The sequence below is a fragment of the Panthera leo genome, chromosome B4 (assembly GCF_018350215.1).
Source record: "Panthera leo isolate Ple1 chromosome B4, P.leo_Ple1_pat1.1, whole genome shotgun sequence".
NCBI classification, from domain to species: Eukaryota; Metazoa; Chordata; class Mammalia; order Carnivora; family Felidae; genus Panthera; species Panthera leo.
The window spans coordinates 121,971,097-121,986,362 of NC_056685.1; the positions used below are offsets into that span (position 1 = coordinate 121,971,097).

At 36.2% G+C, this 15,266-nt stretch overlaps 1 protein-coding gene across 9 annotated transcripts in view; it reads left to right on the forward strand.

The window, feature by feature from the left end:
* LOC122224997 (PARP1 binding protein) overlaps positions 1-15,266 on the forward strand; it is a 118,834-nt gene that overhangs the window by 38,719 nt on the left and 64,849 nt on the right. For 8 of the 9 annotated variants that reach the window (XM_042947534.1, XM_042947535.1, XM_042947537.1 and 5 more), the window contains exons 7-9: positions 1,979-2,162; positions 5,443-5,621; positions 7,560-7,641. In XM_042947534.1, coding sequence (XP_042803468.1) covers positions 1,979-2,162; positions 5,443-5,621; positions 7,560-7,641 — 445 coding nt within the window. Of the gene's footprint in view, positions 1-1,978; positions 2,163-5,442; positions 5,622-7,559; positions 7,642-7,816; positions 7,881-15,266 lie in introns of those variants that run through there. The other variant, XM_042947540.1, reaches the window with a different exon arrangement.

The window sequence follows — 15,266 nt, forward strand, 5'->3', positions numbered from 1 at the left end:
CATTCTGCTCGCCTCCCATTTGTAGCTCCCAACTTTCTACTCCAGCTCTTGTCTGTTCCTTTTTTGGGGGAGAAATTAAGTGGTATTTAGAGATTTCCCTCTATTCCTGCCAAACTCAGTGAGATATTCCCCCAGGGTATTTAGTCTACCATAGTGTAAGTGGAAGGTGGAAAGCTCCTAAGTACTTTTGTATTGCAAACGATATGAATAATCATAAAATATGTATCTTTTGTCTTATTGTAAAAAATTTTAGATTGTCGCATGTGATAGTGGTCATATCAATCATTTCTTCTGTGTGCCAAGTATAAACTGGTAGTGTAAAAATTAGCATTCTTCCTTTCTCAAGAAGCTTTTTCTTCCTTTTTTTTCTTTTAAATGAAATGTTTCCCAAGCTTATGTGGTTGTTAGAATCACCTGTGGTACTTTTAAAACAATGCAGCTATTCAGTACTCTTTTCTGCAGTTTGTGATTCAACAAGGTGGGATCGGGAGTTGATATTTTAAACAAATGCTGAATATGATTCTGATAATTAGGCAAATTTGGAAGACACTGGTCTAATCATACATTAAGTGTCTCTGCAATTTTCTTCTAACTTTCCATCTCTATTTGGACCAGCTATTTGATTGTAAACAATCATATTTCCAGTGTTTCTTAGGAAACCTGGCTTCTTCCCTAAAACATAAAACCTGGCAATAAGACAGCATGGATTAAAACTTTAATTCATAATTTTCTTTATGCCACTATAAAAGTCACAGAAAAGTTTGAGGCACCTGGGTGGCTCAGTGGGTTGAGCTTCCAACTCTTGATTTCAACTCAGGTCATGATCTTACAGTTCTTGGGATCAAGCCCTGTGTTGGGCTCTGCACTGACAGTATGGAGCCTGCTTAGGTTTCTCTCTCTTTCCCTCTCTCTTTTTCTCTCTCTGCCCTTGCATGTGCATGGGCACACACTCTCTCTTTCTCTCTCAAAATAAACAAATAAACATTTAAAAAAAAAAAGTCACAGAAAAGTTAAACAGCATACCCAAGGTAGAAGGGGGTGGGACAGGTGTTATTTTGTGCTCAGGTAATCTGACTTTATAGCCAGGCCATACCACCTTCTCAATCAGCACTGCACAACCTTTCCAGGGATAGCTCTAGGAATGGAGATCTCCCGACTTAAAAAAAGAGCCCTCTTCTATTGTTGGACACCTCTAATTTCTTCCTTGTAATAGATCAAACTCCTTTTTCCTATATATTTCTCACATTTTTTTAGGTCAGCCTTCTAGAACAGAAACTGCAACCTAAATTCATTCAGGCTCAGGCTTAGTATAAAGTAATTGATTTCAGGTTTTTTAAAACACTTGTCTTTTGGACATAGTTAGTTGGTCCAGTCTCTGGTTTGCTTTAGATCAGTATTAACTAGCTTAATTTCTGCTTCCACGTAATAACAATTCTCATATTAGAATGTAATATCATGCTTCAGGTCAGTCCTCACTACCTCTTTCCTAGCTCAGGCACTCTGTGTTCTTGGACAAGCTATTTAACCTTTTTGAGACTCAATTTTCTCATCTGTGATTTAAGGATAATAATAGTGAATGGATTTTAAGATTAAAGTAATGCAAGATTCTAGGTATAAATTGAGAAGTAGTGTTTCTATTACCTTGTATTTAAAGATACATATTTTTAAGTATATTATGTGTATATAACTGCACCTGAAACTGTTATTATGTATCATATATAACTAAAATATTTCCCTTCACCTTTCAAATCAAGGAAGAAATAACTTACCTTTATTGAAATGACTTGCTTTCAGAAAAACTTTTAAATTTTGTTTCTCATGGTTCTCATCCTTTTCTTAAATGTGTTAGTTTGATTTATAAGACCAATGTCCTATTTTTTGAAAAGTGTTGATTCACTCTGAGAAGTATATTTTCAAGCTTATAAGCATATTGTCATTTCTAATACTATTGTAAGGGTGATCATATTTCTATTTTCAGCATTGCAGGGGGTCGGATACTCTCAGTGATAAAGATGCAGCTGATTAAAGGCCAGAACAGCAGGGATCCTTTTTGTAAAGCAGTAGAGGAAGTAGCTCAGGATTTGGATTTGAGGATTAAAAATATTGTCAATTCTCAACAAGGAGATGTAATTCTTGGTACCACTGATATCAGTCCTGCAAGGGTAATGAGCTTTTTATGTTTCATTATTCTTCCATACAAAACATTATCGCTTCTACTTGTTATAGAAATGGTTTACTATTGCTACTTAAGTCATAAGCATGTGTTTCCTGCGTTTAAGATGTTGAAAATTTAAGTTTCTCAATAGGATTATATAGGATTATGTTCGACTTGAGTAAATCATAACATCTTTGGGCCAATTGTGTGTATTTGTTAAAGAAGGCATTGGATAATCTTCACTATCCCTTGTAGCACTAGAAGTTTATAATTCTTAATGGATATTATGGTGTTTTATAATGTTTTTCAATAATTACTCTTATGAAACCATTATTTTCCCATTTACTCAAATATAAAATAAGAACCAGGTTTCTCTGGTTCTGATCCCTGTACTAGGTACTCTGGAACAGCAAGAGAAATGGTTTCTATTCAGTTTATTTTTCTTCAATAGAATTTTTAAAATCTTTATGATGTGTTCTTTTCTACCTCTCTTACCAGCCTACTGCAAACATGAGGAATTTTTATACTTAGAAATCTTTTAACTATATATTCCCAGAATATTTACCTGTTTCTTGTTTGTTTGTTTGTTTGTTTGTTTGTTTTTAACATAGGGAATCAAACACTGTATGGTACAATAAACTAGTATTATAGGAGAAATTGCCATGTTTTCAGCTCTAGAAAAGAATTTTGGGGAATGTGTTATAATCCATTTATTGCAGTTTAGTTACTCAAGCAACAAAAGCTCTTTTTCATTAGGTATGATTGTAATAATCAGAGCATGAAGAAAGACTTTTGCTAATTTTTTATTATTCATCTGTTTATTCACAGAACCATTTTTAGTTATTTTTCTGTAACAATGCATGTTTTCACATTAACTTGAAGGTGGGACATAGGGGAGATAGGGGAGATTCTGGGTTGTTGCCCCTTGTGTGCCCCATGTGGTTGTCTCATGTGTGCTAACACTTCCTGTGACTAGCTTGGCTCAAATGAAAACCACGTTATTACTATTAGTCTAAGTCAGGAATTGTCACAACTCAGGTAATTAAGAGCACCAGTCTCTCCCATTTCCTGTCACAACAAGTAAAGATCCAACCTGGTTCTTGATTTTATGTGTTCAGTCAAATCAGAAATCTTTGAAAAATACTATCCAATAATTCTCAATAAGTTAATGTTAAACAATGTGGACTTCTCTCTCTGGTACTAATGAAAAATCTATGTTAAGCACATATATTGTGATAAGTCATTATTATTGTGATAAGTGCATACAATGTGATTAGTAATCATTATTGTGCTAAGCAGTTTATTAAAATTCCAGTGCAGCTATACAGGTTAGTTTGGTCAAGCCAAGTAGAGAAAGGAGGCCAAGACCAAGTTGATGGAAGCTGAGGGAAGTGGTGCAGCTACAACAGATGTCTCAGAAAGGGTGACTCTGATATTTAGGCACAATGTCCACCATGCTGTATGGGTTAGGCATTTTACCTATTTTACCTACCCCTATTTTACCAGCGATTTAACTGAAGCACAGTGAGGTTAAGGAACTTCCCCAGAGTTATAAAGCACCTGCTACTAGTAAGTTGGTATCAAACCCAGCCAGAGATATCTTCAGGGTTTGTGCTTACGTGTGTCCGTGTATAATATTATATTATCATATATTTTCCCTTATTCTGTGTAGTCACTAAGTTTTTCTAGCTCTCCTCTTTTAATCTGCTTATTTTCTTAAAAAAAATTTTTTTAATGCTTATTTATTTCCGAAGGAGAGAGAGACAGAATGTGAGTGGAGGAGGGGCAGAGAGAGAGAGAGAGAGAGAGAGAGAAAGAGAAAGAGAGAGGGACAGAATCCGAAACAGGCTCCAGGCTCTGAGCTGTCAGCACAGAGCCCGACACGGGGCTCGAACCCACAAACCACGAGATCGTGACCTGAGCCGAAGTCGGACGCTCAACCGACCTGAGCCACCCAGGCGCCCCTAATCTGCTTTTTTCTTTATCTCCACTGCTACTATCTTAGTTCACTGCTACTACCTTCTCCTTTTCCAAGCTGGACTATTACAGTCTCTTAATTTGTGTTCCTGTCTCCAGACTTAGTAACATTCTTACCCTAGAATATATTTTACACATTGCCATCATTTTTCTAAAAATCTAAATAGAATCATTAATGTCCTTGCTTAATAAAGCAAAAGATTTTAACTCTGTAACAGACTGACTTATAATTTCTTTGCCAGATATACAAAGCTTTCCCACGTTCATTCTGCGTAACTCTCTCTGTTACTTTGTTCTTTAGTTATATCATGTTACCTCATCCTTCAAAGTACCACGGTCTCTCCTACCCCTATGTGTCTCCTCCTCTATGAAGACATCGTTGATTCCTGAGTATATTGTTCACTACCTTTTGTGTGCTCCTATTATGCCATGTATATCTTCTGTTAGAAATAGCACTTAAGGGGGTGCATGGGTGGCTCAGTTGGTTAAACATCATCTGACTCTTGATTTCAGCTCAGGTCATGATCTCACGGTTCCTGAGATCAAGCTCCCATGAGCCCCGTGGTGGGCTCTGTGCTGACAGCTGCAGAGCCTGCTTGGGTTTCTCTGTCTCCCTCTCTGCCCTTCACCTGCTTGCATGTATGCACTTTATCTCTCTTTCTCCTCCTTTCTCTCCTCTCTCTCCTTCCCTTTCAAAAATAGATAAATATTAAAAAATAAATAGCCCTTAGTACTTTGTAATGCACTTGTTAGTTACTTTCTTATTTTATTTAGGAGAGTATGGGTTCCTTGAGGCAGCGGTTTTTACCTTTGTAGCCTTACACTGTGCTTGGGACTTGGTATGTAGTTATGAATGGATTACTGAGTGAATGAATGTGAACTCATTTTTAATTTTTGCATTTGAATAGATCTTTATGGCCATCTGTGGGGTTGGTATTCAGACCATCTCTCTTTGGTATAAAAAAGAAAAAATATACAAGGAGATTAAGTCATGAGGCTGGGGTCACATAGCTAGATAGTTACTAAATTTTCTGACTTCAAGCCTGGGATGTTATTTTGATCAGAACCAATGTCTTCCCTGATGATACTATTTTCTATATTTTTTGTGCTTTTAGAAGGTGATAAGATTGACTTTGGTATGACTTGAGGGAGAAATATTACATGCCTTAAAGCCATTTCCCATGGCTGATTTTTTTTTATTACTTAAACTATAAGAGGAGGAGAATGGTGGCACAAGAAATGGAAAAGAATGACTGATTGACCCAACTTAGGTGATTATTACATTTACTTAATACTATTTTTTGTTCTAGCCAAAATCTTATGCTATAAACCATGGTACTGCATACTGTGGCAGAGATACTGTGAAAATTTTACTAGTTCTTTTGGATGAGGAAGCAGCCAGTTTGCCTACCAAAAACAAAGCAGAGCTTTTATATGATGATGAAAACACAATTCATCATAATGGGATTTCTATTCTTACACTTTTTAGGTAAGTATTGTGGAAGTTATATGTATGTGAATGTTAACTCTAGTCTATAAAGGGAATGTTGAAAAAATACCTCATTAAGTAAAAGGAAATACATGCTATGGTAAGAAACTTGGAGACTACAGAAAAGTGTGAAGAGAGAAGACAAAAGTTAAAGGGAGATTGAACATTTGGATGTGAGAAAGTTGTATATAAAAGCGTAGTATCTTCTGAGAGTATGACAGGTATTTTTGGTTTTGTTTTTATTTTTTTTGTGCTTGTTTTTTGCTTAGGAAATATTCATTTTCTTTGTCGTGTATGTCAAGAACTTTGCTAACTGCTCTCACTTATATTAGCTCTCATAGCAACCTCTTTCAATAATATCCCCACTTTATAAGTGAAGAATTAGACACTTGAGAAAGAGAAAGATGAAGTAATTTGCCTAAGAGAGCACAGTTAAGCAAGTAGCCAAAGTGTCTTGCTCCAAAACCTAAGGTCTCTCCTCCAAGGATTGTGCTGTTCTGCGTGAGAACCAGAGAGAGCATATACACCAAACTTAAATTGGAATTGATATCTCTTGGTTCTTCCTCACATTATGAAGACAAACACTTACTAAATTAGTGTTAGTATTCTATGCAAGACATTGATATGCTCCACTTTTAACAACCACTAGGTCAGACATTGTGTAGGTTGGTGATATTTTTCATTAATGAGCATTCATTTATAGAAACGTGTAAAACTTTAGAACAACGATTTCAAATTGTATTTAATACATTGTGGAGAAACTTTACAAAGTCATCCTACTTGTTTGATCTTTTCTATTTTTCTCTTCCCTTTAAAGAGAAACTTTGCAATGGTCTGTCATTCAGTGTTGTCCTCCAATTTATTTAAACCCTTTTCACCAGCTTTCAGTGATTATTCTTTTATATCTGGGCATGATATAATTCTTCCATATTCTACCTCAAAATTGTCCAAATATTTTCCTAGCAATGAAAATTTATCACTGACTTATGAAAAAAGTATAAAGGAACTGAACCTTTATTTTGTGTTCTTTTACCTTACTTCTGTTCAGCACAGTTTGTTTTTTAGGTAACATCATAAATGATTAATTTTTTTCTCAGATTCAATTCTACCATTTTCGTAGAGAAAGTTATTTTGTGTTTATGGAATTTTTTTTTAAACAAAATTAATCCCTACATCCATTTTAAAGAAGTATTTTTCTCAATCATGTGGCCAAACATATTTCAATTGTTTATAGCTACCTTAGTATTTACAATTGTCATTGTGCAGACAAGTACCAATTCATGGTAAAGTGAATTTTTAGTGATCTGCATTGAAATGATAAAATTAAGGGCAATGTGGTGTATGAATATAAGTCAATGTAAGGTTATAAACGAGTGTTTCTTAGAATAGACTATTCTTTATTCTTATATAACAGTCTTTTGAGTTAAAGAGGTTATGACTCTGGCTCTATTAAGCCAGAAAGGAATTTATTGAGGAATCCAGGTTTGTCTGGCTCCAAAGCTCCAGTGTTTCTTTCTCCATTGTGCCTTCTTTGACCGTCCTATTTCTAAACTATATTTTTCTCTTGAATTCCCCTGCTATGGCTCTTGTCCTTTTTTATTTTAAATTTTAGTTGTGTGGGTATCTTATTTCCTGTACTTTAGGCTTCAGGATGCCTGAATTCAGGGCAATGAATTAATCTACTTTCTGTCCTTCATAATATCTTACACAGTACCTTACATATATCAGAAATTCAAATATGTAGTGACTGTATTAATTAACATAGCAAATTATTAATATTTAGAACTTTAAATAATAATACTGACACTTTTATATAGTATTATAAACAACAAGATTTAGTTGTCTTTTTATTTCATTACTGCTTTGGGGTAGGGGAGGGGCAAAAACAAGTTAAAAAGCTACTTTTGTTTATAGATTTTTGCTTTTCTTTGGACATAGATCTCCCACACAAGTGAATAATTCATCAATGAAACCCCTAAGAGAACGCATCCATAAGTCAATGCACGAGAAAAAAACTAAGGTACAGTTTAATGTACTGTCATAAAAATGATAAAAATGTTTTTTTATTTGTAAAAGATAAATATAGAAAGTTGATCTGGATGTTATAAATATATATCATACATGGAACAATAGGAATTGAATGGAAAATGAGTTATGACATTGACATACTGAAACTTTCCTTTTATACAACCTAGGCTCATTGTTCTTTGGCTTAGCCTATATGCTGGACCTAAAAGAAGGGAAGGAATAAGCACTTGCTTTTGTAAGTGTTCAATAAATGTCTTTTCAGTGAATGAAGGGGAAAATGAAGAAGACATGGTTTTCTCATCTACATTACTCACATTGTATTTTTTATTTTTCTTAATGTTTATTTATTTATTTTGAGAGAGAGAACAAGGCAGGAGAGGGCAGAGAGAGAGGGAAAAAGAGAATCCTAAGCAGGCTCTGTGTAGAGCCCAACATGGGGCTCAATGTCATGAACTGTGAGATTACAACCTGAGCCAAAATCAAGAGTCGGATGCTCAACCAACTGAGCCACCCAGGCACCCTTCATTACTCACATTTTAAACTAAATCTTGAGAGACTATATAAATTCCATTTTGTTCCTCTCTGAAGATATTATGGCAGACTATAATTAATTGTAGATTAAGACATGGAGAATATTTCACATTGTTTTTTGACTAGAGCTATTCTTTATACCTTTATTTGGTTTGAAATAAGTTTTCCTGTCCTCATTTCAAATGTTTGTGCCAGTAAGTAGCCAATAATGTGTTTTTTAAGTGTTTAAAATTTTCTTGGTCTTCTTATTCTTTCTTCCTTTTTTTTTTTTAATACTTTTTTTTTTTCACATTTATTCACTTTTTGAGAGACAGAGACAGAGTGTGAGCAGGGCAGGGGCGGAGAGAGAGGGAGACACAGATTCCGAAGCAGGCTCCAGGCTGTGAGCTGTCAGCACAGAGCCCGATGCGGGGCTTGAACTCATGAACCATGAGATTATGACCTGAGCCAAAGTCAGACGCTTAACCGACTGAGCCACCCAGGCACCCAGGTCTTATTTTTCAAAAAGAAACCGGTCTTAACTCATTTAGCATACATTTGTTGAGTATCTACTATGTGCTAGACGCTCTTCTGTGGTTGGGAATTCATTCATTTGTTCAACAAAATTTTCATGTCAAATTTACATTTACCCTTAAATTATCAGTTATTCATCTTGATACAATTTTAGGAACTGTGATCTGTATGCTGTTTATATTCCCATTTGGAAAGTTAGTCCCAGTTCACAAAACTTTTAGTTATCATCAGTTTCATCTACATACTCAAAACCCATTTAGTTTATATTAATAAGTCTTGTCTTTCTTTTGGTTGTTATTAGTTGTTAGTACTTAATACCTGTAGGATACATCAGAGAGTTTTATATGATTTTTCTGTGAATAAAACTTGTCAACCTCTTGTTATATTACATAAGTACTTGTAGTCAAGGCAGAAGATTTTAAACAAACAAAAAAATCCATTCTTTGGACTTGATTAGAAACAGAAATGTACTGTATAAATTCTTTAATTTTTTACCTGTTATGGATACTGACAAACTAATATTTTCATTTAAAGGTCATTGGGATATTTTGTTAGAACTAAGTAAATCAAAATGAGGAAGTCTATCTGAAGAATGAGAGGTCTTTTTTTTTGTTGTGTTTTATTTTGTTTAGAAATTGGTAAGAGTCAGCTAATTACTATAAAATTTATAAACAAATTTAGAAAGTTTTGGGAAGTAGAGGAGAGATTGTCTAATCCAGTCTCATTTATAAATGTGGAGACCAAAATCCTGAGAAAGTAACTTATCCAAGATCTCATAACTACTATGAAATCTTTTATGCCAGTGCGCAAAGCCATGGTTAAATGCTATTGAGATTAGAATCACATTGTTTCTGTTACTTAATAGTGGAGCTGGCTTAGTCTACATAGCTCTGAAACCAGATGGCAGTGGAGAGGAGAAGGAATTGTTTGTGATAAATATACTGTAAAAAAGCAAAGTGTGAAAATAATTGGTTTAGCCAGGTATACACAGCTGTACCATAGCCAGGTACAGTATTTTGTTGGAATAGCAAAAAATGTTACAAATATTTACTACCAGGTAACTATGGAAAAGTAGTTTAACAGCTTATTACCTACTATCCTGTTACTTTTGCTCTTTTGGCGTAAAGTTCTTTTTTTAGTCATGGAAAGAATATATGATCTACACTTGAAACAGTGTCTTGGGAAGAGCACTTCAAAAGTAGAAAATATTAGGGAACTTAGAATTTTGATGTCATAGATGATAATTAATTGAAATATCTATGTCATTATTATATGGGGCAAATTAACTTTTCTTAGATTTTAGTTTTCTCATTTATAAATAAAAATAGACATCCCACTGATCACAAAATCTTGTGAAACCATATTCGTTTTAAGTCCTCGAGTTGTTTTTCCTACACTGCTTATTAGGAAACTTGTCCATGATGGTCACATAAGTTCCCCTGCAGTAGAAATCAGAATCTTCTTCCGAACCTAGATGGTTTTGATAGGAAGCTATTGAGAATGTTCACTCCTCATTGTTACCCCCCAATTCCAAGCAGTTTATACACATATCCTCATACCTCTTTCTTAAAAGATTTTCCTCCTTCTATCCTTGTATATTAATTAATTTTATTCCTTTCAGTGTGGTTTAGCAGTATTTTGCACATCAGGCACAACTGAAAAGTCACATGTACATGTCTTTTCCTTATTCTGAGTCTAATGTTTGTGTCCATATTGAATGTATGTCACACAGATGTAAAATAATGCATACATAATCATTAGCATTAACTGATTTCATAACTTATGTGAGCTGATCAGGAAAATGTTGGATCTTTAAAACATAGAGTAGCCAGGGCAGTGAAAATTAGGGCTCAGGTAGTGTGAAAAATAGACTGGCTGTAACTCTGGTATCTTCATAAGTAGCCAGGCAGTCCAGTGCTGATGGTGTTAGAAAATTCTTAATTAGACCTCTAACTTCAAACTTTAGAGTGTTAACAAACCTCTGAGTATATCCAAATTAAAATGGTAGATTGAGTTTAACTCATAGAATTTCTCTCCCCTCAAAATGACTGTAAAATAGTACCAACTAGCAAAAACCTTCACCAAGAGCAAACAACAAAGAATAATGCAATTAGATACAATAACTTAAAAAACGATGGCCAAGGAAAGAAACTGAAGATTTCAAGCGAAGATGCACAGCATGACTTAGCAACTTAATATAGCCCCAGTCCCCAGATATTATACTAGTCAGTTGACAGATCCTGAGAATTATCACTAATATTTCTCAAACTGGAAAATATTTTTTTTTTCCTCCTTTTCAGAGGAATAGTAGAAGTGGCAAGTAGATAGTAATCTGGTTAAAATGTAAAAAATAACCCTGGAACTTATACACACACAAATGAAGCCTCTAGTGCTACATAGTGACCTGGGGAAATTATCTAAATGATCCCTCTCCATTTGAATGAGATATAGTCTAAGTAGAGGCAGTGAATCTTCTTATAATACATACAATGTATAATAAACTCTTAGGAGAGAGTGTAGAACCCAGAAATGTTTTCAAACTGTCTCCTCGGCTGAACACTACTTCTGCCTCTATCATTCCTTAGGCTAGTGAAAAATGAGGAAAAACAGAAAATATGCAGCCTTCAAAATGTCACCGAGGAGAAAATAAGAGGCTCTCAAAAAGGAGCGAACAGAATCAAGAAATCACTCACATACTTGGTTGCTTCTGTTTCAAACTAGGATATAGTAGGCCATGACAGAATACCATTTCTGCTACAATAACAAAATAAAAAGCAGATAAATGGGGAAGGATATATTTTAAAGACATAGGAAAGGTATGTAAGCACAGCTATTTAAGTAAACTAAAAGTCTGGGGAGAGTAAAGTCCTTGTGAGGTGAGCAGCTTATTATCAGCTGTTTTGTTCCCTGAGATTATTTGCCAGTTTTAGATGTGAGCCAAGGATTGACGTTGGCCCACATAAAGGAACTCTTCTGAGAGAAGGAGTAACTAACAAAGACTGGGTGTCTTGGGGGGTTGGCAAAAATTTGAAAACTTTAGGAGCCCTGAACGCATGATTATTTTTACCTAGTGCACATATGCTAGATTGTTTGTTTGTTTGTTTGTTTGTTTTTAGAGAGAGGGAGAGAGATGAAGAGAGTGCCAGCAGGGGAGAAGGGCAGAGGGAGAGAGAGAATCCCAAGCAGTCCCTGTTCTCAGTGTGGAGCCTGCCGTGGGGCTCAATCGCACAACCCTGGGATCATGATGTGAGCTGAAATCAAGAGTTGGATGCTCAACCATCCAAGCCACCCGGGCATGCCAACATATGCTCAATTTTGAAGCCAAGTGGGTGGCTAAAATTCAGTAGACCAGGGGCGCCTGGGTGGCTCAGTTGGTTAAGCGTCTGACTTTGGCTCAGGTCATGATCTCACAGTCCGTGAGTTCGAGCCCTGCTCGGGCTCTGTGCTGACAGCTCAGAGCCTGGAGCCTGCTTCAGATTCTGTGTCTCCCTCTCTCTCTGACCCTCCCCCATTCATGCTCTGTCTCTCTCTGTCTCAAAAATAAATAAACATTAAAAAAAATTCAAAAAAAATTCAGTAGACTAAAATCACCTATGCTCTTGAGGTAGCTAGAAGACAAGACCCTGCTTGAGGAGTGGGAACTGCCTTCAACCCATGGCTGTCTCCTTTTCAACTTATTTGTCATATTTGGAAATGGAGTAAGTAAGATAGGAGGCCTAAGAGCACAGTGGAAAAACCTCTGAAAGACAGATTGAATCCCCCAGACTTTCAGGTCAGAGACAACAGAGATCCACAAGGCTCTCGATTGAAAGCCTGAGAGGGACATTCCTGAGGAAGAGATGAGAACCAGAAGACAAATGTAAGTTATGATAAGTAGAACCTAGCTCTTAATCAGCTTAGTCCCTGACTGCATGTAGGTTATCAGCCCTTTGCTGTGTCTGCTTAACAGAGACAAGGGAAACCCTTCTAGATAGGGGAAACTTCATCTGGAGTGTCTACAGTCTTTATACACAACATCCAACATGAAATAAAATAATTCTGGACATGAAAAGAGGTAGGCAAAGCATAAGAGACTCTTAAAAACTGAGAACAAACTGAGGGTTGATGGGGGGTGGGAGGGAGGGAAGGGTGGTGATGGGTATTGAGGAGGGCATCTTTTGGGATGAGCACTGGGTATTGTATGGAAACCAATCTGACAATAAATTTCGTATTAAAAAAAAAGAAAAGAGGTAGGCAGATTTTTCCTTTAATTAAGAGAGAAAACTAACATTAGTGGCAGATTTACAAGTAATCCAGATACTAGAATTAACTGACAAGGAATTAAAAATTTTTCAACATGTAAAAGTAATTATAGGAAAAGATGGGCAAAATGGATGATGATTGGGGAATTCCAGCAGAGAATTAAAATCTGTAAAACAGAACCAAAGAGGCATTCCAGGACTGTAAAAACATCATCTGAAATTAAGAACTCATTAGATGAGTTTAATAGTAGACCAGACATAGCATTAGGTGGCAAAAGTAGACTTGGAGATAGGTCATTAGAAAAATATCCAAACTAAAGCAAAGAGAGAGTAAAGAATTTAAAAATCTATAGAAAAGCGCAGGACACAGAGAAAAATCTAACATGTGCCTAATGAGTCCCAGAATGAGTGGAGAAAATAGGAAAGAAATAGTATTTTTAGAAGACAAAATGATTACAATTTTTTTCCAAAGCTTAATTGATCCTTTTACATCAGGTAGTAGTTAGAAGACGTGGGGAACAGATGCGAGTTCTCCTTTAGTAATATAAAGTTGCATATGGGTTTCAATATTATGGACCCAGCAAACAAAACATGTCCCAGACTCCTCTGAGAATCCATTTGCAGCACATGAAAGTGCTACAGGGTGTAGATGATAACGCGTTGCTCTGGAACAGTGCTCTCCAGTGGAACTTTCTGTGGAAATGTTCTGTAACTATGCTAACACATGTTGCTGTCAAGTGCTTGGAATGTGGCCACTGCAACTGAGGCGCTGGATTTTTAGTTTCATTTAATTTTCATTAATTAGCTACATGTGGCTAGCATATTAGAGGAGTTGTAGTTCTGATGGATTAGAGATACCCACAAAAGGAAGAACTAGAGACCAATAAGTAGAGAAAATGGTGCCCTGGCCTTGAGAAATGAGAATAAGATTTAAAAAGGCAGAGAGAATGCAAGAGAGACTTCTAAGCTGAGCAAATAACCTGATGAAAGTATTAGATTATCTCACTAGTATAGACTGTGTACTGGGTAGCTGTACAAAATAAGTGAGTAAATAGTGTAGGGCAAGGTTAAGGAAAGTGTGTGTGGCTTTTGTGGTTTTAAGGAATGGTTATTTTTTGTAGGGCTTATTGTGAGGATATGTGCATGAGAGCCTGAAAAAGGTGGACTATTTAAGAACTTTAAAGGAACAGTGGATATAATGGGGCTTAAGGACTCAGCTGCATGGTTTTCAGTATTTAAATATGATTTAGGTTTTCTCTGCATGTATACCTTTCTCTTGTTTCTTTATCGAACGGTTTCATTACTCTGCCGAACAGAGTGGGGCTTACTTTGTCTTACGTGTTTTTCTATGTCAAAGCTTGTGTTCTTAGGGTGATTTAGCTGTTCTTTGCCAGTCTACTTCTCTCATTTCTGTATCACATGGTTTCCTTTGTCTGTATTAAAGAGTAGAATCCATTTTGTAAATCTTTTTTCTACCTCCAAGCCTTTTCTTACTCATGTTTCTGTTCCCTCACACCTTCCTCTTGCATATATCTGTTATTATAGTCTTATAATTTTACTTACTTGATTCGTTCAACAAACATGTTTTATATGCCTCCTGGGTACCAGGCTATGTCCTAGGCACTGGAGATACCTCAGTGAACAAAACAGACAAAAGCCCCTGCCCTCATGGACAGGTCTTCCCCAAATATTTTTGGGGCTGGAGTACAAGAATATAAATGGAAGCCCATACATGGCCCACCTCCAGAGCCCCTTTCAATCTTTGTTCTGTTCTGTACTCTTAGGGACATTCCTTTAAGAGGTGTACGCACTCTCCTCCCCATCACCCTTGCCATAAACAGTCTGCCCTTGAACCTAGAGAAAGAGGCCAGCACCAGCCCAGTACCTAAGATAGTTTGAGCAGGGAATTCTGGGGTCCCAGGTACTTGGAATAGGATCAAAAAGGGAGTGATAGTCTCCAAGTGGGCCCTATAGACTTCTCACCCTGTGGGGTTGGGGAGGCCACAGGAAGACCAGAACCAAACTAAGGGTTTGGCCACCAGTTGCCAAATTAAAGGTTTTGTTCACAGAGCTTACATTTTAGTTGGAAGAGGCAAACAACAAAACAAGTGAATTATGTGGAACATTAGAAGTTTATTAGTGCTCTGGAGTGAAATAAAGCTAGGGAAGGGAATAAGGAGAGTGTGTTCCTTTGTGTGTGTTTTGATTTTAAATAGGATGACCAGTAGAGATCTCTTTGAGAAGGTGACATTAAGCAGACTTTATTTAAGAGAGAGAGCAGCATTTTTCATTAGAATGAAAATGGGATGTTTGTATTAGACTGAACTAAAGT